Here is a 25,738-nt window from a genome sequence, read left to right on the forward strand (position 1 = left end):
AAATGATTGGCCGCCTTATCCTGAGACTGAGCCCCCCCCCCCCCCCCCCCCCCCCCCCCGCCCCCCCCCCCCCCCCCATGCGGTCTCCCCAAACCCAAAGCCAGTGGGAGACTGGCAGAAGGGCAACGCCATAAATGGCCCTTCAGGCAGTTTGTCAGAGTTTTCGGCCAAGTGTCCAATAGAAATTCGAGTGGGGGAATTGGAAAATCCCCACACGAGATCTCGCCCCATACACTGATGACAATTTGTGTTTCAATAGGGAGGAGACGGGAGGGTAGAGTGTGGGATGGGGTTGTGAGAATTGATTCGGCTCTCTCGCGCTTGACCATTTTTTGATGGCATCTCAAAGCAGAATTTAGTGACGTTTTTATGGGTGGGGGGGGGGGTTGCTTAATCGACGTAAAAACATAAATCGGGGTTGGAGAAAAGCAGGCTGAAATCTGTGCAATTTCTGCCTGTCTCGTTTGACCGCGATTCAGAGCACTCGGAGCCAGATCAGAGCGGAAACTGGCCTTGTGCGAAGTCACCGAGTGAACGATGGTGAGTAGGTGGGTGCCGACCACGACTGAGTCCAGCCCTGTCCTCGCTTCACATCGCAGGGGCTGCACTGGGCCAACAGGACTGGGAGCAGAATCTGAAAATTACTCATACAGGGGGGAAACAAACTGGGACTGTTTTCACCTCCAGGAAGGATCTGACATATGTTGCGGAGTGCTGTTAAAGCATCTTAGATATTTCCTTAAGTGTGCGTGTTTGGGTTTAATCCCAGAAAATACATCCCCAGTCATAACCTTTGCTTTCTACTCACTGACAGCAGTAAGTGTTGGAACGCTTCCACTAATATCTTCCAAATAAGCCTCGTTCTATCTTTCCCAGGCCAAGTGATAGAAACATAGAAAATAAGAGCAGGAGGAGGCCATTCGGTCCTTCGAGTCTCTTCCAGCATTCATTATGATCAAGGCTGATTATCCAACTCAATAGCCTGCTCCCAACTTCTCCCCACATCCTTTGATCCCCTTCCCCCCCCGAGTGCAATATCGAACTACTTCTTGAAAACATACTATGTTTTGGTCTCAGTTACTTTCTGTGGTAACGAATTCCACAGGCCGACCACTTTCTGGGTGAAGCAATTTCTCCTCATCTCTCGTCAGGGCCGGCCCAAGGTACCGGCAACTCGGGCAGTCGCCCGGGGCGCCATGTGCTAGGGGGCGCCAGAGACTCGGGTCCCGCGCATGCGCAGTTGGGCCGGTGCCAACCAGCGCATGCGCGGTGGCCGCCCTCCCCCAGGGCGGCCCGCGAAAGGTCTTTATGCGGCCCACCAAGTCATTAAAAAAAATAATTTAAAAAAAAAATTTTTTTTAAAAAAATTTTTAATTATTTTTTTAAGGTTAATGGGGGGGGGGGGGGGCTGTTGGGTTACTTACTGACTTACTGGTATAGGGTGGATACGTTTACTTGAGTAGGGTGATCATTGCTCGGCACAACGTCGAGGGCCGAAGGGCCTGTTCTGTGCCGTACTGTTCTATGTTCTATATGAGGCGCCTAGAATCATAACCGGGTGAAGTAATTATTTTACTTAATATACTATGCGGCCCTTTAAAATTGTGAATTTCTGAATGTGGCCCTTGCACGGAAAAGTTTGCCCACCCCTGTCCTAACTGATCTACCCTGTATCCTCAGGCTGTGACCCCTGGTTCTGGACACTCCCACCATCGGGAACATTCTTCCTGCATCTACCCTGTCCTGTCCTGTTAGAATTTTATAGGTCACTATGGGCAGCACGGTAGCACAGTGGGTAGCACTGCTGCTTCACGGCTCCAGGGTCCTGTGTTCGATTCCCGGCTTGGGTCACTGTCTGTGCGGAGTCTGCACCTTCTCCCCGTGTGTGCGTGGGTTCCCTCCGGGTGCTCCGGTTTCCTCCCACAAGTCCCGAAAGACGTGCTGATAGGTAATTTGGACATTCTGAATTCTCCCTCTGTGTACCCGAACAGGCGCCGGAATGTGGCGACTAGGGGATTTTCACAGTAACTTCACTGAAGTGTTAATGTAAGCCTACTTGTGGCAATAAAGATTATTCATTTAAAATTCTTCTGAACTCCAGCGAATACAATCCTAACTGACTCAATTTCACCTCATAGGTCAATCCTACCATCCCAGGAATCAGTCTGGCAAACCTTTGCTGCACTCCCTCTAGAGCAAGAACATCCTTCCTCAGATAAGGAGATCAAAACTGCTCACAATACTCCAAGTGGGGCCTCATCCAGGCCCCATATAATTTTTTTTAAAATTCATTTACGGGATATAAGCATCGCTGGTTAGGCCGCCATTTATTGCCCATCCCTAGTTGCCCTTCAGAAGGTGCTGGTGAGTTGCCTTCTTGAATCGCTGCAGTTCTTCAGGTGTAGGTACACCCACTGTGCTGTTAGGGACAGAGTTCCAGGATTTTGTCCCAGCGACAGCGAAGGAACGGTGATATAATTGCAGCAAGACATCCCCGTTTCTGTACCCAAATCCTCTCAGTATGAGGGCCAACATACCAGTTGCCGTCTTTACCGTCTGCTGCACCTGCATGCTTACCTTCAGTGACTGGTGTACGAGGACACCCAGGTCTCGTTGCACATTCCCCTCTCATAATTTATAGTCTACCTTCTTGTTTTCGCTACCAAAGTGGATAACCTCGCCTTTATCCAAATTATACTGCATCTACCATTCTTTTGCCCACTCACTCAGCCTGTCCAAATCACACTGAAGCATCTCTGCATCCTCCTCACAGCTCACCCTCCCTCCTTGCCTTGTGTCATGTTAAAGAGAAGGTAATTAACAGCATAACAGAAATTAACCCTTTGAAAATAAATAGCCTTGCGATGTGAAGCTGCTCAATCTGAAGATGGGTGAAGTAAAGTGCCAATCGGGGCGGCACGGTGGCGCAGTGGGTTAGCCCTGCGGCCTCACGGCGCCGAGGTCCCAGGTTCGATCCCGGCTCTGGGTCACTGTCTCCGTGCGGAGTTTGCACATTCTCCCCGTGTTCGCGTGGGTTTCACCCCCACAACCCAAAAATGTGCAGGGTAGGTGGATTGGTCAGTCCAAAATGCCCCTTGATTGGAAAAAATGAATTGGTAGGTATTCTAAATTTTTTTTTAAAAAGTAACATGCCAATCATTTTTGAGTACCTTTCTAATTGCTAAACAGGGAAGATGATCTTTAGTGTCGCCATCTGCGAGCTGAATGTATTGACTTGGGTGAAATATTCTCTTCCCCGGGACAGGCAACTCATAACTCACCCACACTTGTCAAAGAAAAAGCTCACATTTGTTTGAGCAGAGTAGTACCACCTATCTCCCAACCGCACCCCCCCCCCCCCCCCCCCCCCCACTACCATGGCAGCTGGTGGACATTAACGGTGAAACTATCATTGTTGTAAAAGTCCACCTGGTTGACTCAACACCTTGTAGAGGCTATTCACACCTGGCCTGACTTACAAATGACCCACAGCAATGGGGCTGCCCTCTACAATGACCGAGCAAGCCAATTGCAAGGGAAATTAGGGATGGGCAACAAATGCTGGCCCAGCCCAGTGAGGCCCACATCCCAAGAAAGGATAAAGGAGGAAAACCTCACTCAAGTTCACATTATTCCTGTCCGAGAGCGAAGACTGCTCTATTGTGAAGGACGTCGGGGCCCAGGGCAATTCTCACATACACAGCCCATTGATATTCCATAACGCCACGAGGGGTTCTTCAACAGTGATCGTCTTGACAAGGGGCCACTGTGTGGAGCAGTGCTTTGAAGAGAAGGTCACACTGTCGGACTGTTATTAAACAAGACCCTTTGACCCTGGACTTTAGAAGCACGAACGGAGGTCTCGCCTCTCAAGGTTAGGAAACGTCAGAAGTGATTGTGAGGCTGATAGAAAATCAATTGTCTGGGATGACAATTTAGCGATGTAGGCACAGATCTAAGATGCTCAACAAAAATGATATACTTTTGTTGCCATTGTTATCATGTAGCAAGCGCGCCAACCAATTTGCACACAGGGAGCCCCCGCAGACAGCGATGGGGATGAAGAATTGACTTGTCTGTAAGGTACCAAAGCTGGAATCCTTATTGTTCTTCATTTGCTCACAATCAGCCGTTCAAATGGTTAACGCTGCTGCCTCACGGGCAGCACGGTGGTGCAGTGGTTAGCACTGCTGCCTCACAGCGCCGAAGTCCCAGGTTCGATCCCGGCTCTGGGTCACTGACCGTGTGGAGTTTGCACGTTCTCCCCGTGTCTGCGTGGGTTTCGCCCCCCCCCACAACCCAAAAGATGTGCAGGCTAGGTGGATTGGCCGCGTTAAATTGTCCCTTAATTGGAAAAAAAATAAATTGGGTACTCTAAATTTAAATAAAAAACACTGCTGCCTCACAGGGCCAGGGACCCGGGTTCGATTCCGGCCTTGTATGACTGTGCGGAGTCTGCGTGTTCTCCCCGTGTCTGCGTGGGTTTCCTCCGGGCGCTCCGGTTTCCTCCCACAGTCCAAACACGTGCAGGTTGGGTAGGGTTGCAGGAATACGGCGGGCGGGGGGGGGGGGGGGGGGGAAGTGGGCCTAGGTAAGGTGCTGTTTCAGAGGGCCGGTGCAGACTCGATGGACCGAATGGCCTCCTTCTGCACTGTGAGGATTCTATTCTATTTTATTCTTTCTTCATCACAAAAATCTAGGCGGTAGTGGAATGCGATAGTGTCAGAAGTGGCAGCTTTCAGATGAGAATTTAAACGGGGGAAGGGTGGGGGAGGCACTCCGGCCGTGTCTGGCTCAGTTGGGCGCCACCAGGACCGTAAACCTTGTAAATAAACCTTAGTTTATTTTGTCATCGCTCGGTGCGGGCTCCCAGGGCTGGATTCTCCGTTGCGCCTGCAACGCACCAACGCCCTTGGGGTTCCTGGCGGAATGGGGTGGCCACAGCGGTAAATCCCATTGGCAAGTGGCAGGGGGCGGGTACGAAGAATCCCGCTGATGGCGAGGATGCGGCCGGCCAGGAAAATACGGCTGGTGGACCGGAGAATCCCAACACCCCTCCCTCCGTGCCTTCCAGCGCAAAACATCAAGGGTGGGATTTCCCCATCTCCCCAGCCTCGTTTTCCAACAAGGCACAACCCCGCCGGCCGTGGGTTTCTCCGTTCCTGCAGCCGGCCAATGGGGTTTCCCATTGTGGGCCATCCCACGCTGGTGGGGAAATGCGTGGGCAATTCTCAATCCATGCCAGTATATCACCCCCCCCCCCCCAATCCCCTGTGCTGTAATTTTGCACACTAACCTCTTAAGAATAATGGTCTTTCTTGTCACAAGTAGGCTGACATTAACACTGCAATGAAGTTACTGTGAAAATCCCCTAGTCGCCACATTCTGGCGCCTGTTCGGGTACACAGAGGGGGAATTCAGAATGTCCAATTCACCCGACAAGCACGACTTTCGGGACTTGTGGGAGGAAACCGGAGCACCCGGGGGAAACCCACGCAGACACGGGGAGAATGTGCAAACTCCGCACAGAGAATGACCCGGGTGCTCCGGTTTCCTCCCACAGTCCAAAGATGTGTAGGTTAGGTAGGGTTAAAGGGATAGGGCGGGGGGGGGGGGGGAGTGGGCCTAGATAAGGCGCTGGGAATCAATCCTGGGACCCTGGAGCTGTGAAGCAACAGTGCAATCTTGTGTGGGTCCTTATCAAAAGCCTTCTGAAATCCAAATGCACCACATCGACTGGTTCCCCCTTATCTACTCTACTGGTTAAATCCTCAGCAAACTCCAACTGGCTTGTCAAGCATGGTGGTTGGAGTTTCATAAACCAGCATTGACTCTGCCCAATCCAACCATTATATTCCAAGTATCCAGTTATCAAATCCTTTGTAATAGATTCCAGCACTTCCCTCCTACTGATGTCAGGCTAACAGATCTCCCTCCCTCCTTTCTTCAATGGCGGACTTTCGCTTTCTCCCTTGCAGGAACTGTTCCAGAATCTGTAGCGTTTTGGAAGGTGACCACCAATGCACCCATTTTCGGGCCAGCATCGGGCGTTGAGACGAGTGCAACGGAAAAGTTTGACTTTTGGCCACTCTCTAAATCTTCCCGCGATGATCCCGTTATAAATTCTCCTCTCTCTGCCTGCATTGGACCCACGTTTGTCTTTGATAATTTCCTTTTAACATACATATAAGCCTTTAGAGTCCGTTTTTATGTTTCTCGCTAGTTTGCCTTCTCCTGCACCATCTCTCCAGCTACACATTCATTTATTCTAACGTTATATTTCTGTACTCACGGGCAGGGGGCACTGGGAGTAATCCTGAGCTCACTGCCTTTGAAGTCCTGCTTTTTAATCTCTTTCGTAGCTCTCTTTGAGGACCTTGATTCACTTTCTACCTATGTGATTGGTCCCGATGTGAACCATGACCTCTGGATGTTGAGCCTCTCCCTGCAGGCACTCAGTGACATCCTTGACCCTGGGCGGCACAGTGGTTGGCACTGCTACCTCACAGCGCCAGAGACCCGTGTTTGATTCCGATCTTGGGTGACTGTCTGTGCGGAGTCTGCACATTCTCCCCGTGTCTGCGTTGGTTTCCTCCGGGTGCTCCGGTTTCCTCTCACAGTCCAAAGATGTGCAGGTGAGGTGGATTGGCCATGATAAATTGCCCCTCAGTGTCCAAAGTTAGGTGGGGTTACAGGGTGGAGGAGCGGACCTGGGTAAAATGCTCTTTCGGAGGGTTGGAATGACCTGATGGGCCGAATGGCCTCCTTCTGCACTGCAGGGATTCCATGGTACCAGGGAGGCAACATATTATCCTGGAGTCCCATTTACAACTGCAGAAACACATGTCCGTTCCCATTATTATTGAATCTCCCATCACTACTGCTTTTACACTCTTCGTCCTTGCCTCCTCTGCAGCTGAATCGCTCATGGAAGCCATGGATTTGGCCCTGGCTGCAGACTCCAAGGAATCATCACCCTTACTGGTATCCAAAACAGGAAAGCGATTCTCGCTGTCACTCAAGTTGTCCACGTTTCTGCAGGTGTTGACACTTCCTACACATGTGGTCATTTCGGCCACAGGGAGCATCCGTGACTCCCCACACATCACAGGATGCGCATTCCATGCGGATGAGCTGCCCTGCCATGCCTTAACTTTCCAGATTATTTAATGTGAATTGTGGACTAGGAAATAGAATTACTCACCAGTCTCTGTCGTCGTAAACTCAGCATAGAATCATGGAATGTTACAGAAGGAGGCCATTCGGCTCATCGTACCAATGCTGGCCCTTTGATAAAGCTATCCAATTAGTCCCAGTCCCCTGCCGTTTCCCCACAGCCCAGCAAACAAATACACTTGAAATATTCATTCAATTTGTCTTTAGATAGCCATTATCTGCTTCCCCCACTTTGGGCAGTGTGTTCCTGATTACAACAACTCTCCGCACAAACAATCTTTTCCTCTTGTCGTGTTTGCCAGACAGGTTAAATCTGGTTTACCTGCCCTCCAAAGCTCGGTCAGTAATGAATTACATTAGTATTAACCGTTCACTATATAATTATATAACTATAACTATATAAAGGGGCTGGTTTAGCTCACTGGGCTAAATCGCTGGCTTTTAAAGCAGACCAAGCAGGCCAGTAGCACAGTTCAATTCCCGTACCAGCCTCCCCGGACAGGCGCCGGAATGTGGCGACTAGGGGCTTTTCACAGTAACTTCATTGAAGCCTACTTGTGACAATAAGCGATTTTCATTTCATTCCATTAATTGAACAAGGTTCGCTGTCATCCAAGTTTCACACAGGGTGGATTTTGCAGGTGACTGTGGAACCACTGCTCCACCTAGTGGACAGCTTTGCATGTGGCCTGCAGTTTAAGCTAACATTTTGACCATTAAGAATTGATATCATCATAAAAACATCTTAGTTTGGCTGGTTTATTTTGCTGAAATCTCGTTAGAAGGCCTGCCCTGGTCAAAGTCATGCTAGAATCCCTACAGTGCAGACGGAGGCCATTCAGCCCATCGAGTCTGCATCGACCCTCTGAAAGAGCACTCTACCCAGGTCCTTTCCCCTGCCCTATCCCTGTATCTTCACCTAATCTGCATGTACTTGGACATCAAGGGGCAATTTATCATGGCCAATCTACCTAACCTGCACATCTTTGGGCTGTGGGAGGAAACCGGAGCACCCGGAGGAAACTCACTCACACACGGGGTCTCTGGTTAAGTACTCCAGTGACGATATCGCCACCACCTCCCCACTAAACATGTGCAAACGGTACCTCATTAAAATGGTTATCTTTCACCCAAGAGTCTAGGCAATGGGCATCAATGGGCATCTCCACCTCAAAGGGCACTGTAACCGAGCTCAGCCAACGGGCATTATCCAGAAGGAACACGCAGAGTGGTTCGGAGCCCGAGCTGATCTCCCATCTCCCTCTCTACCTGGGGGAATGCTGATCAGCCGCTGCAACATTGACCCAGGTCCAGTAAATTCAGTGCAGCGGTCGACTGGGGTGTGGGGTGGTGGCAAAAGCGGTGGGGGGCGGCGGGGAGAGGGACACTCACAGTTTGGTCCGGAGCACTGTCGTCCAGACAAGCCCGGGAGAAAATAGCCGCTCACCGAGTCGCCCACCGGCTTGTTTTCCGTTTGTTTTTCGAGGGGTGGAGGAGGGAAGTGGAGAAAAACGGAGAGAACAGCTTCAAACAGCAGCCTTCTGGTGGGACCGCTGCTCACTCACTGAATGCTGCACGGAGGCACAGTGGTTAGTGCTGTTGCTTCACAGCTCCAGGGTCCCAGGTTCGATTCCCGGCTTGGGTCACTGTCTGTGCGGAGTCTGCACGTTCTCCCTGTGTCTGCGTGGGTTTCCTCTGGGTGCTCCGGTTTCCTCCCATAGTCCAAAGCTGTGCAGGTTAGGTGGATTGGCCGTGATAAATTGCCCTTTGTGTCCAACAAAAAAGATTAGGTGGGGTTACGGGGATAGGGTGGAGGTGTGGGCTTAAGTAGGGTGCTCTTTCCAAGGGCTGGTGCAGACTCAATGGGCTGAATGGCCTCCTTCTGCACTGTAAATTCTATGATTCTATGAATGGTGGCCTCAGTCCACAAACATGATTTGCTCCAATGTTTTTATTCATTTTGGCCAGGCAGTGTCTTCACTTTGCAGCACAGTTTTACAGGAGATCTATTGGTCGGTCACCGTCATTGATCAACCTACAAACAGCTGGAGTTTGCTCTCAAAGAAAATCTTCTGCAAACTTTTTCTTTTGCGGATTTTGCAGCCAAAGCGAGTGACGGTGATGCTGGGGAAAGGAACCGTCTCTTTTTCTTTTAGACATCCAGCGCCCGAAGGTTTCGTACAACCGCTAGGCCCGGCGTGAGACCCTTACCACTGTGCCCGTACAGGAATGGAAGAACTTGCATTGTGAAAGCACCTTTCACATCCTCAGGAGGCCCCAAGGGACTTCCAAGCCAATGAAGTTGCTTTCGAAGTGTCGTCACCGCCGTAACGGAGGAAACCTGGCGGCCAAACTGCGCACAGCACAAACTTTTTCTGTCAGTCACCACTGAATGAGGGACACACATCCACCCTTCTCCAACCAGCCCCCCCCCCCCCCCCCGATTGTACCTCTGAAAACACAGCCCCCCCCCCCCCCCCCACCCCCCCACATGTACTGCACTGGAGTGTCGGCCGACATCACATGTTCTAGTCCGAGGACGGGGCTTCGTCCCACCAGGGTCAGACTCCGAGACGAGGGTGCTGCCCACTAATCCGAGAACAGAGAGACTTCCCCAGTGGGCGGGATGGTGCAGTTTTAAGGTCTTGTGCTGCAGTACGGGCGGGGCCGGTAATGTCAGTCCAGAGACCCAACGCGCCAAAAAATGATGGAGTGACTTTTCGGTGTGCTAATATTTTGCGTTTCTTTCTCCACACTCAGGAAGAAATGTTGCCAGGGTTACAGATTTGTCCACGGCCAGTGCGTTCCTGAAGGTACGTCGTACGTCGTTTACTGCCCCTGGCGAAACTCCCTCACGGCGAAGGGAAATGGAATTTATTTCCTTGGAAGACTGGTCATTCCCCCCCCCCCCCCCCCCCCCCCCCCCCCCCCCCCGCTTTCCCCAAGTTGGATCACAGGCAACTGCGAGAAGGAGGCCATTCAGCCCCTCGAACCTGGCCCACCATCGAGTGAGCTCACGGTTGATCTGTATCAGGGGCTGGTTTAGCTCACAAGGCTAAATCGCTGGCTTTTAAAGCAGACCAAGCAGGTCAGCAGCACGGTTCGATTCCTGTACCAGCCTCCCCAAACAGGCGCCGGAATGTGGCGACTAGGGGCTTTTCACAGTAACTTCATTGAAGCCTACTCGTGACAATAAGCGATTTTCATTTTCATTTCATTCTTAATTCCATCCACCCACCTTAACTCACATCCCTCAATACCTCTGGTTAGCAAAAAAGAATCTTATTGATCTTAGATTCGAAATCATTCATTGAGTCTTTTTGGTTGGGGTGGGGGAGGTTTCCACACTGCTACTGCTGTCTGCGTAAATAAAAGTTTCCCAACTTCCTTCCTGCCTGTGATTTTAAGCTCACGTCCTCGTTAATTGAGACGCCAGCAGAAAAGAAAGATCCTTCACCTCCTTCAATCCTTCCAAAATCCACACGCCCTCAGGCAAATCACTGTTTCCCCTTCCGTATCCCAGGTAACATGTTGGGCTGCGTTCCGCGGTCCCCCCCAGTCGCGTGTTTCTCAGCTCGGCGGCGGGATTCTCGCTGCGCCGCTCGCCAATGTGAATTCTCATTGCGGCCACCCCCACGCCGCTGGGAATCCCGACGGCCGGAGAATTCCGGCCGGTATGTTTTTTGGGGCGGCGCCGGCGTTAGTGGCAATGTCGGCGGGCTGGTAATCCGGAGACTCGGGGCTTAGTGCTCAGGGGAGAGGGGTTTAAATTCTATGGAATCGAAGGCTAGTCTCAATAACTAGGTGGCCCTGAAACTCTCCTTGACTGTCGTTAAAAGCCCACCTGACATCCAGAACTTAGGGGATATTGGGATGTCATGTCCAGAGTATTGAAAACAAGGGTGGCAATGAGTCCAAAGGTGGCGGCTTTTGGGGTGTTGGAAGAGCCGGGAATCCAGGAGGAGAAAGAGGCGGACGTTCTGCCCTTTATTTCCCTGGTAGCCCGGAGACGGATACTATTAGCTTGGAGGGACTCAAAGCCCCCGAAGTCGGAGACCTGGTTAACTGACATGGCCAGCTTCCTCGACCTGGAGAAGATTAAGTTTGCCTTGAGAGGGTCGTTGTTAGGGTTCACCCGGAGATGCCAACCATTCATTGACTTCGTCACGGAGAATTAATCGTCAGCCGGTGGGCGGGCTAGGGTAGCGTAGAATAGGGGGTTAAATAGGCGGATCTAGGAGTGATGGGTGTCGGTGTTTGCACCACGTTTATTGTTCTTTGTACGTTGTTTTTATACTGTTGCTGTTTGTAATGCCAAAAATACCTCATTAAAATTGTTTGTTTAAAAAAAAAAGCTCACCTGGTTCACCAATGTCGGGAAATCCACAGTCCTGCCCTGGTCTGGTCTACATGTGACTCCGGACCGACGGCAATGCCGTTGACTCTCAGCTGCCCTCCGAAACGGTCTGGCAAGCCACTCAGTTTGAGGGCAATCCGGGGCGGACAACAAATGCTGGCCGAGTGGGTGATGTTCACATCCCCTGAAAGAATAAAATATAAGCCTGGAGATTGTGATCTCCGCTCATAATCTAACATTTGGATCCTTGGTAAAAGTCGAGGGAATCGGCCCCGCTTCCCCCTCCAGTTCGGAGACCAATATACCCCCTCCAAGCTCCAATGCTCAGCGCTGTACACAGCATTGTGTATGTGGTCTAACCAGGGCTTTGCATAACTGTAGAAAAACATCCTCCTCTTTATATCCTAGCTTCATAGAACATAGAAAAATACAGCACAGAACAGGCCCTTCAGCCCACGATGTTGTGCTGAACGTTTGTCCTAGATTAAGAACAAATTAATCTACACCCCATCATTCTACCGTAATCCATGTACCTATTCAATAGCCCCTTGAAGGTCCCTAATGTTTCCTACTCAACTACTTCCACAGGCAGTGCAAGAAACAACATTCCATGAGCCTTTTGATATAGTTTGTACTTGGAGGTTTTATCAGCGTGGGAGGATGATACTATGTATTGTCTGAATGCTGCACGGAGGCACAGTGGTTAGTGCTGTTGCTTCACAGCTCCAGGGTTCCGGCTTCGATTCCCAGCTTGGGTCACTGACTGTGCGGAGTCTGCACGTTCTCCCCGTGTCTGCGTGGGTAAGACAAGAATATTGCCTTATTCTGTTGCTATGGCATGCATACATGTTTTTCAGACCCAGTCAGAATCATCCGTTCATTACAACGATGACTTTCATTTATATATCGCCTTTCAGATGGTGAAACGTCCAGCAGTGCTTCACAGAATCATGAATCAGTGAAACTTGACGCACAGCCAAAGAAAGGGACATTAGGATAGGTGATTAAATACCTGGTGGCGATCGGTTTTAAACAATGCCTCACAAGAGGAGGGAGAGGTGGAAATCTTCAGGAATGGGAATTCTGGAGCTCTGGGTCTAGACAGTTGAAGAAACAACTGCTAGTTTTTAAAGTTATATTCCATTCTCAGAGTTTCAAAGCCAATGTGCAGAGTGGACTGGGCAAGCCCTTCACCCATTTTCTTTCTCGCTCCGAAAACCAATTCAAAGTCAAATTTAATCCAATTCCTGGTCCCCCACGAGAGATAAATACCCCAGATCGAAGCTGACAAGAACAAGCTTACACCTAATCTCGGGCTTGATCCTATGTTTGATTTTATTCAAAAGGCCGAGAAATGAGAAATAGACACTAATAATGGGGTGAAGGGAATATGGGGGGCAAGATTATAAAAACACCGTGTTCTTAACGAGCCTCCTCCGGGTTTAGCACACTGGGCTAAATCGCTGGCTTTTAAAGCAGACCAAGGCAGGCCAGCAGCACGGTTCAATTCCCGTACCAGCCTCCCTGAACAGGCGACGGAATGTGGCGACTAGGGGCTTTTCACAGTAGCTTCATTGAAGCCTACTCGTGACAATAAGCGATTTTCATTTCATTTCCTCATTTCATACTCACTCTTTTTTAAAAATAAATTTAGATTGCCCAATTCATTTTTTCCAATTATGGGGCAATTTACCATGGCCAATCTACCTACCCTGCACATCTTTGGGTTGTGGGGGCGAAACCCACGCAAACACGGGGAGAATGTGCAAACTCCACACGGACAGTGACCCAGAGCCGGGATCGAACCTGGGACCTCAGCGCCGTTAGGCAGCAGTGCTAACCACTGTGCCACCGTGCTGCCTCTACATACTCACTCATTTTTGTATCATCAGCAAAACACTGTGTTCCCTCATCTAAATCATTGATATAGATGCAAGTATCTGAGGGTTGTAGGACAAGAGAAGGCTGCAGAGATAGTGGGCTGGGACACCACGTGGTGATTTGAACACAAGGACTTGCATCTGAAAATCAAGGCACTAGTCATGTGGGTGACGGTGTGGATCAGCGAGTACAGGCATCAGTGGGTGGGCAGGAAAAGGTGTGAGTTTTGGTTACAAGTGTCTGATGAGCTCAACCTTATGGAGGGTGGAAGATGGGGGGCGCGATTCTCCGCTCCCCACGCCGGGTGGGAGAATCGCGGGAGGGCCGGGCGAATCACGACACGCCGCCCTGGCACCCCCCGCAATTCTCCCACCCCCCCCTAAAATGGCGTTTTGCGTGACGCCGCTCGGAGAATCACCGCTCGCCGTTTTTCACAGCGACCGGCGATTCTCTGGCCCGGATGGGTCGAGCGGTCGGATGAAGCCGACCAGTTCACGCCGGCGCCAACCACACCTGGTCGCTGCCGGCATGAACATCGCGCGACAGGTAAGTGCGGGGCCTTGTGGGGGGCGGAGGGAGAATCGAGCACCACGGGCGTGCTCAGGAGATGACTGGCCCGCGATCGGTGCCCACCGAGGTAAAATTGTTCTTGTCTAAGAGATGCACTCTTTCCCCTCAGCCGCCCCGCAACATCAAGCCGCCACGTCTTGCGGGGCAGCGGAGGGGAAGACAGCAACCGCGCATGCACGGGTTGGAGCCGGCCAACCTGCGCATGCGCGTCTGACGTCACTTAGGCGCCGCACGTCATTCTCAGCGTCATTCTCAGCGCGCCGCTTTGACCCCGGCGTGGAAAAACATCATCCTCAATCCCGAGGGGCTGCCGAAGAAGGAGGTGTCTTGAAGGGCTGAATGGCCCAGTTCCGTTCCTCCATTCACATCAATCTGCCAACGTGGTGTTCTATTCTGCCAACATTAGAACATTACAGCGCAGTACGGGCCCTTCGGCCCTCAATGTTGCGCCGACCCATGAAACCATCTGAAGCCTATCTGACCTCCACTATTCCATTTTCATCCATATGTCTATCCAGTGACCACTTAATTAGAACATTAGAACATGTTACATTAGAACATTAAATCGTGGTGTTCTGTTCTGCCAACGTGGTGTTCTGTTCTGTTGTTTTGACCCTTGTCATTCAAGTGTCCAGAGAATTTCCCACCGTTTGAGAAATTTCCAGTCTGGAGACACTTGATGAGAACCGAATAAACTGAAGAACATGGGATTGGGAGAATGAGTAGGCCATTCAGCCCATTCATTCAATAGGATACAGCTGCTGCTGGAGGCTTCTTTGCATTTTGATGCTGTTTGTATCAAAGGGAAAAATGATTGTATTAGATGTTAACTTGATGCGAAAGATGCTCAAGAAATTAGGTAATAATGCTTCACCAGGGAATCCGAAAAGGTAAAATTATGTCATATTTCTCTGTGGAAATGGGGGAATTTTCTGAAAATGAGGGAATTGAGGGGCGAGAGGATTGCTGTGCCCAAGGGGGAGATTGGGTACATTGAGAGAAGCCAGTGTTAGCCATGGCTTTGTCCCTATCATTCTCACCTGAGTGACGAGGGCTGTGGGCTGAGGTCCCGCTCCAGAAGTCTGGACACAAAATAGAGGCCGACGCTCCGATGTCTTCTGGGTGAGATATTAAATCGCGTCCCTGTCTAAATTCGTTCGAAGAAGAGCAGGCGAGAGACCTCCCTTCCAAAGTTTCAAAGCACGCTGGGATGTCTTGAGCTCACGAAGGGGGCTACGGAAATACAAGTCTGTTTATGAATGCCTAAATCGGGTGAAGGAGTTCCGAGCAAACTTGAGCTCGACCACCGAGTGGGTGGCATAAGGAACGGCTTCTTTACACGAAAGGTAATAGAAATCTGGAACTCACTCCACCCACCCACTGCCCCACTCCCTCCACATTCCCTCACCCCCAGAGAGCTGTTGGGGCTGAGGGCCAGCTGAAAATTTCAAGGCCGAGATGCACAAACCTTTGTTACATGAGGGCATTAGACCCAAGGCTGGGTGGGTGGAGTTCAGATACAGCGCAGTTGCAATCCAATTCAGTGGTGCAATCGCCCTGAAGAGGGGGGCAGGTTTAACCCAGTTGGCTGGATGGCTGGCTCGTGATGCGGAGCGAATCCAACAGGGCGAGGGTTCAATCCCCGTGCCCGGCTGAGTTTATTCATGAAGGCTCAGCCTTCTCAACCCCCTCGCCTAAGGTGCGGTGATCCTTGGGTTAAATCACCATCAGTCAGCTCTCCCAAAGCAGAGCGCTTTGGGGATCTGAAAGGGACGACAGAAATGCAACCCTCGTTTTGCAGGCAAGTCTGTTGGCCGCATTGCCATTCAGCTTTAAAACACTAGGTGGGGCTGCTCCCTGTTGTCACCTCATTGAAGCGAATGACGAGTCGCATCGCTTCTGAGTTACGAAACACAGAGACAAAGACTCTTTTTCAACGGCAGGTTAAAGTCAGGAACTGTGAGCGGCGCTTGCATCCCACCAAAATGGAAAGATGCGCAACGGTGGAGCAAACGGGAACGACTGCTGTCCCAGAATCTTTTTTTAAATACCTAATTCATTTTCTCCAATTAAGGGGCAATTTAGCGTGGCCAATCCACCTACTCTGCACATCTTTGGGTTGTGGGGGCGAAACCCACACAGACACGGGGAGAATGTACAAACTCCACACAGACAGTGACCCAGAGCCGGGATCGAACCTGGGACCTCGGTACCGTGAGGCTGCAGGGCTAACCCACTGCGCCACCGTGCTGCCCGCTGTCCCAGAATCTTATCGTGTGAACAATAAAAGACAGAATTCCTCTCATGTTGGTTGAAGAGGTGGCACGGTAGCACAGTGGATAGCACTGTGGCTTCACAGCTCCAGGGTCCCAGGTTCGATTCCCAGCTTGGGTCACTGTCGGTGCGGAGTCTGCGCGTCCTCCCCGTGTCTGCGTGGGTTTCCTCCGGGTGCTCCGGTTTCCTACCACAGTCCAAAGTTCTGCAAGTTAAGTGGATTGGCCATGATCAGTTGCCCTTAGTGTCCAAAAGGTTACATGGGGATAGGGTGGAGGCATGGGCTTAAGTGGGGTGCTCTTTTCAAGGGCCGGTGAAGATCTGATGGGCCGAATGGCCTCCTTCTGCACTGTAAATTTGATAATTCCATAGTGTTTGTTTTCTCTTGGTGTCTAGCAACTGAAAGCTGAGGTGGCCTGGGCATGGTTCTTGATTACTGTTGGTTACTGTTGCAGACTGTAGCTAGACTCTGTTTGCTTAACACTTCTTTATTAGTATTGCAGAGTAGGTTCAGAGACCCTAGCCATGGTGTTCCGCCATCTCCCTCCCTCTCTCCCTCTCAGGTCTAACACGTGACCGACTAATATCAGTGATACAGCATCATCCACATCGTATATTGACATTGCCATTTTGTTAACCCTTTGCACTACTGAATCCCGCGCAGTGCCAGAGATTAGTGGTCGTTCCTGCACGCACAGTGAGATCAGGGGTGGAAGACCGTGAGAGCCGGCTGTCATGAACCCCTGACCCCCCCAGGGCCGCAGAGTAGGTTGCCAAGAATCTGAAACCTGCAAGTGGCTCTCACTGACCTCTTCAACTTGAGTTACAAATTGACGGTTCGATTTCACCAGCCTCCCAAGGTGCGTCACCCACCACGGGTTGCAGGGAGATGGAGGAAGGGAGCTTTGCATTTCTGCAACGTCTGTCAGAACCTCACGATGCCGCTTGGCGGTCAATCAGGGACTTTTGAAATGGCGTCGTTTGCAAAGCAGTAGAGAAACCTGTTCTAATGATGTTAGTTGAGGGGTGTATGTTGCCGGGCACACTGGGGAGAGCCGTGTAGCTCGCCCTCAGATAATTCAGCGGCATCCATTCTGCCCACCTGAGAAGATGTGTGGCCTCATTTAGAATCGCAGCTAAAACACCCGCACCGCACCGTACTGGAGTGCCACTAAAATCCCTCCATGCTTACAGAGACTTGCAGCAACCAAAATGACACAACTAACCAGAGGTTTGTTTAAAATAGTCCTGAGACTATTTTATGGGCAGCATGGGGGGAGGGGGGGGGGGGGGGGCACAGTGGTTAGCACTGTTGCTTCACAGCACCAGGGTCCTGGGTTTGATTCCCGAATTGGGTCACTGTCTGTGCGTTCTCCCCCGTGTCTGCGTGGGTTTCCTCCGGGCGCTCCGGTTTCCACCCACAGTCCACAGATGTGCGGATTAGGTGGATTGGACACGCTAAATTGCCCCGTAGTGTCCAAAGGTTAGGTGGGGTAGAGGTGTGGGCTTAGGTAGGGTGCTCTTTCTGGGGCCGGTGTAGACTCGATGGGCCGATCTACACTGTAGATTCTATGAGATGAGTAACTCACCTCCTGACTCCCCAAAGCCTGTTCACCATCCACAAGGCACAGGTTGATTGATTGATTGATTGATTGATTGATTGATATTTATTGTCACATGTACCAAAGTACAGTGACAACTATTTTCCTGCGGCCAAGGGAACGTACACAGTGCGTACATTGTAGACAAAAGAATAATCGACAGAGAACATTGACAATGGTACATCGACAAACAGTGATTGGTTACAGTGCGGAACAAGGGCAAACATGAGCAGCATAGGGTGTCGTGAATAGTGTTCTTATAGGGAACAGATCATCCAAGGGGGAGTGGTTGAGGAGTCTAGTAGCTGTGGGGAAGAAGCTGTTCTTGTGTCTGGATGTGCAGGTCTTCAGACTTCTGTACCTTCTGCCTGATGGAAGGGTCTGGAAGAGGGCAAAGTCTGGGTGTGAGGGGTCTCTGACAATGCTGTCTGGCTTCCTGAGGCAGCGGGAGGTGTGGACAGAATCAATGTGGGGGTGGCAAGCTTGTGTGATGCGTTGGGCTGAGTTCACCACACTCTGCAGTTTCTTACGATCTTGGGCCGAGCAGTTGCCATACCAGGCTGTGATGCAGCCGGATAGGATGCTCTCTATCGCACATCTGTAGAAGTTTGTGAGAGTCGATGCAGACATGCCGAATTTCTTTAGCTTCCGTAGGAAGTAGAGACATTGTTGGGCTTTCTTGACTGTTGCATCAATGTGGGTGAACCAGGACAGGCTGTAGGTGATGGTGACCCCCAGGAACTTAAAGCTATCGACCATCTCCACTTTGGAGCCATTGATGCAGACGGGAGTGTGTGTCGTGCTATGCTTCCTGAAGTCGATGATCAGTTCCTCTGTCTTTTCAACATTTAGAGAGAAGTGTTTTCAATACACCATGCAACCAAGTGATCTATCTCCCTTCTGTAGTCTATTTTGTCGGCGTTTGAGAAGCGACCCACCACAGTCGTATCATCTACAAACTTATAGATTGAATTGGAGTTGAATCTTGTCACACAGTCTCGTGTGTAGAGGGAGTACAGTAGAGGACTGAGCACACAGTCAGGAGTGCGATGGAATACTCACCAGTTGCCTGGATGAGCGCAGCTCCAACAACGCCCCGGAAGCTCCACACCATCCAGGACAAAGGTGCTTGATTGATTGATTGGCACCCCATCCACTGCCTCCACCACCGACGCACAATAGCCGCCGTGGGGACCATCTACAAGATGAACTGCAGGAACTCACTAGGGCTGCTTCAACAACGCCTTCCAAACCCTCGATCTCTACCATCCAGAAGGACAAGGACGACAGACACAAGGGAACACCACCACCTGCAAGTTCCCCTCCAACACGCACACCATCCTGACTTGGAACTATATTGCTGTCCCTTCGCTGTCGCTGGGTAAAAATCCTGGACATGGTACCGTGCATGCACTTGCACCACATTGCCTGCAGGGGTTCAGGAGGTGGTTTACCTCCATCCTCCCGAGGGAAATTAGAAATCGACGCCCACCCCTGAAAGAATTAGTACTGTATCATGTGTCCCACAATCTACGGACCAAGTTGGGAAGGGGCGGGTAGGAGGGAAGGTGGCAGGAGCTGGGTGGGTTTGACTGAATGGAGGCCCGCATGATTTCAAGTAACAATTGCATTGGCGTCTCCATGTCTTCATTGGGCCCTGATTTCAGGTTATTGCCTGTCCCGTACCTGAGGTGAACCTGGGTTAAACTGGAATTGGGCAGGAAAGCATTCCGAATGGAATGTGAACCAGCCCCCGATTTAACAATTGCCTCAGGCGGGTTGCGTCCAAATTGGACTATAGGGTCTTAAGGACATGTTATGCATGCCCCAATGGATTATTTATCTACACTAGGCAATTTGCAAACTTTTGGGATCCTCCTAAATCTTGACCTAACATCATTGGAAAGGAAGTGTGAGTAAATCATTTTGCTTCCTAATGTTTAATTTCAGTGGCAATGGACATGACATTGTGAAATAAAAGGAGCTTAGAATTTAATGAAGAGGAATTAATGCGCACACATCCACACTCATGCATACATTCTCCCTTGCACACTCACACGCACACACCCTCACACACACTTTCTCCCTCATATACATGCACACACTAAAACCCAAGCACGCATGCACACAAACAAACATATATTATTAATAATAATAATAATAATCGTTATTAGTGTCACGAGTATGTTTACATTGACACTGCAATGAAGTTACTGGGAAAAGCCCCTAGTCGCCACACTCCGGCGCCTGTTCGGGCACACAGAGGGAGAATTCACCTAACAAGCACGTCTTTCGGGACTTGTGGGAGGAAACTGGAGTGCCCGGGGGAAACCCACGCAGATATGGGGAGAACGTGCAGACTCCGCACAGACAGTGACCCAAGCCGGGAATCAAAATCAGGTCCCTGGCGCTATGAAGCAACAGTGCTAACCACTGTGCTACTGCCACTGTGCTAACCCACTCGGCTAGACAGCTGGTTCGTGATGGAGAACGAGGCCAGTTGCGCGGGTTCAATTCCCATACCGGCTGGGGTTATTCATGAAGACCCCGCCTTCTCAACCTTGCCCCTCGCCTGAGGTGTGGTGACCCTCCGGTTAAATCACCACCGGTCAGCACTCCCTGTCAAAGGGGAAAGCAGCCTGTGGCTACTCCTGGGACTATGGCGACTTTACCCGATCCATTTGTGATTTGGCCATCGACCCGACTGCAGAGAACAGTGAGCTGCAAAGCTATTGTTGTGGGCAGATGTGGAAAGTGTTGAGTACAGACACAACTAGAAATGACGTAAATGTTCAAGGAGGAAACAAATCATTCTACAATGAGGGTGAGATAAGAGGAGGCTGTTATTACACAAAGGAATATCTATAGGGAAAGTTACAAGAAATTATTGTGATGAGGATAGATCAAAAGGTGACATGGGAGTAGGTTATTTGTCTGCACTTTCAAGGATGCTTGCGTATTCCATCGGCAATTTTATATGAGATCAACATTTAAATCCTAAAGGAAGTGTTTGGGTTTATTTAGGGGTTTTGGTTGCACAATAATTGACGAACCAATAATGCTGACTCATATTGTGGAGTTGCTTCTGACCCTGCAAGAAGGGATAGAAATTACTGGGAGCAGCAAACGGGAACCGCAATCTTAAAATTCCCACCCTTGTCTTCAGGTCTCTCTCCAGCCACTCCAGATCTCTGCCACCTCCGCCAGCCCCACCACCCATTAGCAGGTAATCAAATCGTTACAGATCCAGAGAGAGGGATAATCCCAGGTTAAAGAGGTGTGAATTGTCTCAAACCAGAACAGTTGGTAGGATTTTGTAAGTCCAGGCCAGATGGTGGGGGATGAATGTAATGCGACATGAATCCCATGTCCCAGTTGAGGCCGCACTCATGCGTGCGGAACTTAGCTATAAGTTTTTGCTCGGCAATTCTGCGTTGTCGCGTGTCCTGAATGCCGCCTTGGAGCACGCTTACCCGGAGATCAGAGGCTGAATGCCCTTGACTGCTGAAGTGTTCCCCGACTGGAAGGGAACATTCCTGCCTGGTGATTGTCGCACGATGCCCGTTCATTCGTTGTCGCAGTGTCTGCATGGTCTCGCCAATGTACCACGCCTCGGGACATCCTTTCCTGCAGCGTATGAGGTAGACTACATTGGTCGAGTCGCACGAGTATGTGCCGCGTACCTGGTGGGTGTGTTCTCACGTGTAATGGTGGTATCCAAGTCAATGATCTGGCATGTCTTGCAGAGATTGCCCTGGCAGGGTTGTGTGGTGTCGTGGTCGCTGTTCTGAAGGTTTGGTAATTTGCTGCAAACAATGGTTTGTTTGAGGTTGCACGGTTGTTTGAAGGCCAATAGTCCGGGTGTGGGGATGACCCTGGCAAGATGTTCATCTTCATTGATGATGTGTTGAAGGCTGCGAAGAAGATGTCGTAGTTTCTCTGCCCCAGGAAAGTACTGGACGACGAAGGGTACTCTGTCAGTGCTAATGCTCGCATTCCAAGCATTGTCTGGCATCTCTGACTTTGTCTATATAAATGTTTCTGGAACATACCTCTCCATTCACCTGAGGAAGGAGCTGCGCTCCGAAAGCTCGTGTTTGAAACAAAGCTGTTGGACTTTAACCTGGTGTTGTAAGACTTCTTACTGTGCTCACCCCAGTCCAACGCCGGCAACTCCACATCATGATCCTGGAGCCAAGGCTTGAGGTAGAGAACAGAAAATCTGCATCAGGTCCGAACAAGTGTCCAAATGATAGACTAAAGTCATGGTTCTCAAAGTGTGGTCTACAACCGTCTTTCGGATAGTCTGCGGGTTGGACCAAAATGCAAGTGACCGACAAGAGGACGGGGCAAACCCTCATTCCCATCAATCGCATGATGGCCAGTTAGGGATGACGAATGGGGCAGCACGGTGGCCAAGTGGTTAGCACAACCGCCTCACAGCGCTGAGGTCCCAGGTTCGATCCCGGCTCTGGGTCACTGTCTGTGTGGAGTTTGCACATTCTCCCCGTTCTGCGTGGGTTTCGCCCCCACAACCCAAAAATGTGCAGAGTAGGTGGATTGGCCACGCTAAATTGCCCCTTAATTGGAAAAAATAATTGGGTAATCTAAATTTATAAAAAAAAAATTAAAAAAAAAAAAAAAAGGGATGACGAATGAATGATGGCCTAGCCAGTGAAACCCATGTCCCTTGAACAATGTATATTTTTTTTAAAGCACAAGACAGGCTCCTGAGTACTCAGCACAATCTGTCTCAGACACAAGCAATGCAAATGGAGTTTTATATGCAATGTTTATGTTACTGTTGCAAAACTAGTAGATCAGACTTTTGGGGCTGGAAACAAAGAAGAGGAAGTGGCTGAGTGTCCGACGTAAGACCAAAGCTCTCCCAGCTCAGAAGAAGACGTTACTGTTGTGTCCGGTGTTCGATGTCTGGCAAAAGATCTACCCAATGACTTGTGACTTGTCCAAACCAGGATCTTTATTGAATCACACGCGGTAAGATAATGGTCTGTTACAGAACAAGTTATCATGGAGTTTCTTTGTACTCCCCCGGAACTACTCGTAGGCACAACTGACCTCTTCTACGTCTTATAACCATCTGCCGATCACCGGGTATGGGTGTGCCCTCCCCCCGCCATTTATATCCGTGTGCCTTGTCACATGACCACTGTCTCAAGACCGCGTGGTGGCTGGAGGTTGCATCACCAGCCACCTGCAATATTATTTACAGGCATATCAGCACAATCACCTCATTGGAGACTTGTCAAAAGTAACGGCATTCTGGCAGCACGGCGGCACAGTGGGTTAGCCCTGCTCCCTCACGGCGCCGAGGTCCCAGGTTCAATCCCGACTCTGGGTCACTGCCCGTGTGGTGTTTGCACATTCTCCCCGTGTTTACGTGGGTTTCGCCCCCACAACCCAAAGATTAGGGCAGCAGGGTAGCATGGAGGGCAGCAGGGTAGCATGGTGGTTAGCATAAATGCTTCACAGCTCCAGGGTCCCAGGTTCGATTCCCGGCTGGGTCACTGTCTGTGTGGAGTCTGCACGTCCTCCCCCTGTGTGCGTGGGTTTCCTACGGGTGCTCCGGTTTCCTCCCACAGTCCAAAGATGTGCGGGTTAGGTGGATTGGCCATGCTAAATTGCCCGTAGTGTCCTAATAAAAGTAAGGTTGGGGGGGGGGGGGGTTGTTGGGTTACGGGTATAGGGTGGATACGTGGGTTTGAGTAGGGTGATCATGGCTCGGCACAACATTGAGGGCCGAAGGGCCTGGTCTGTGCTGTACTGTTCTATGTTCTATGTGCAGGCTAGGTAGATTGGCCACCCTTAATTGGAAAAAATGAATTGGAGACTCTAAATTTTTTTTTTTTTAAAGTAATGGCATTCTCCCCGTTAATTTGAATGAGTTGTGTGTGGAGGTGAGTGGAAACGGGTGAGGTAGAACCGGTAGATTTTCCCAAGGTCTTTTTGCCTTTATGTAGAGAGACGGTTAAAGCTGAGTTTTTTTTTCCTCGGTGAAGAGAGGGTCAAAGAGATTTGATAGAAATGTTCAAAACCATTTGGCAGAGTAAGGAAGGAGAGGTGGTCGCAAGGCCGACAATCAATTTCAGGAGACTACCGAAAGGGGGAATCGCATTTTGGTTTTACACAGTGAGGTGTTGCGATTTGGAATGCATTGCCTGAAATGAGGGGCGGAGATGTGGAAGCGGGTTTGATAAGAATATTGAAAACAGTATGGGATGAATTCGTGAAGGGAAGCATCTTGAGGGGTGGCATGTTGGCACAGTGGTTAGCACTGCTGCCTCACGATGCCGAGGACCCGGGATCGACCCCGGCCCCGGGAAAAAAAGAATTGGGTACTCTAATTTTTTTTTTTAAGTGAAGCACCTTGCACCTTATTGAAAAGGTTCAGGGGAGCGGGATGAACTGGAAAACTTCACCAAGGAGCCAGCACAGATGTAACCGGCTGAATGGCCTCCTGAGCACACTTATCCCTCTATGATTCAAAGCAGCTTTATATTCAAAGTCCTCTTGCCTCAGCCCCACTCTTGGCTGCCTCCTCCACCCTCCCTCCCTCCTTCCGCGAGTCGGCCCAGAAGGTTGCAGGAAAAGCCAGGTAAAAGCAGGATGGGAAGAGGTGAGGACGAGGAGGCTGTACAAACAGCGCCTAATTTCTGACGGTTCATGAATGGAAAATGTTGCTTGGTAAACTGTGTGTCCTCATTTCCAGCAGTACATTAGAAGCATTCCATTGACATGTACACTGCCAGAAGGCACATTAGCGTGTGAAAGCTCAAGCTGTCTTCCAGAGCCTGTCATGCGATTAACTGATTGCATAATATGAGAGTTAACGCTGTTAATAGGGTGAAGGCAAGTATTTTTCAGTGTTGACATATTGTGAACTCTGCTAACCCACTGATCTTTGCTCCTCCCCCCCCCCCCCCCCCCCCCCCAACCCGCCTTGTTTCTTCTCGGTCCCATGAAACATAATCCCATCCCATCCTGTCTGTGCCAGCTGTAAACTTTTATTTTTTAGCGAATTTTAGCTGCCGCGCTGTGTGCGAGGGCTCACTTAGCACCTTGACGCTTGTAAGCCATGGGAGTGGTCGAAACCGCTGCTCGTTCGTGTCTGATGAGTGCCAGCTCGATGGTGTTTGGCTGACTTTCCTCGCCTACCTCCAATCTAGCCTCGGTTTGCCCGCTGCTTGATCCGAATAGGCCTGCCAATTAGCGTAAGGACCAGACTCAGGGGGCGGCTGCAGTCTCTGGAGGATTGCTTCTGGAATGACTGAATGATGGGGCAGATTGCCTATGCACGTACACCATCCACAAAGGAATTAAAAAAGAAACTGGCTCCACGCCAACAGCTACAATGCCACTGCGTTTGACTTCTAACTTGGGAATTCACCGTGCAAATCCCAATCTCAGTTAACATTCCCCCTTGGTAGGGCAGCACGGTGGCCTAGTGGTTAGCACAACCGCTTCACGGCGCTGAGGTCCCAGGTTCGATCCCGGCTCTGGGTCACTGTCTGTGTGGAGTTTGCACATTCTCCCCGTGTCTGCGTGGGTTTCGCCCCCACAACCCAAAAATGTGCAGAGTAGGTGGATTGGCCACGCTAAATTGCCCCTTAATAGAAAAAATAATTGGGTAATCTAAATTTTAAAAAAAAACATTCCCCCTTGGTGTTCCTTAGTGGAGTGAAGCTCCACAACCCTCGGCTGTGTTCCCAGTGCCGCTACTGGCTTGGTTGGAGGCTTATCGCCTCTGAGTCATGAAGGTGAAAAGGTTCTGACAGAGATCTGAGCACTAGAGGGCGACGCTGGGGGAGTGCTGCTCTGTCAGGAGCGTTGTGTCTCCTGTGAGATGATAAATCAAGGC

At 50.4% G+C, this 25,738-nt stretch overlaps 1 protein-coding gene across 2 annotated transcripts in view; it reads left to right on the forward strand.

Moving 5' to 3' along the window:
* The window catches only part of LOC119956904 (collagen and calcium-binding EGF domain-containing protein 1-like), a 132,942-nt gene that overhangs the window by 64,089 nt on the left and 43,115 nt on the right, over nt 1–25,738 (forward strand). The window contains exon 3 of one of the 2 annotated variants that reach the window (XM_038784463.1): nt 9,937–9,989. The exons of the other annotated variant lie outside the window; for it this stretch is intronic. Within the exon in view, the coding sequence (XP_038640391.1) occupies nt 9,937–9,989 (53 nt within the window). The remainder of the gene's footprint in view (nt 1–9,936; nt 9,990–25,738) is intronic. 2 annotated transcript variants of the gene reach the window in all.

This window comes from Scyliorhinus canicula, chromosome 24 (assembly GCF_902713615.1).
Source record: "Scyliorhinus canicula chromosome 24, sScyCan1.1, whole genome shotgun sequence".
Taxonomy (NCBI): domain Eukaryota; kingdom Metazoa; phylum Chordata; class Chondrichthyes; order Carcharhiniformes; family Scyliorhinidae; genus Scyliorhinus; species Scyliorhinus canicula.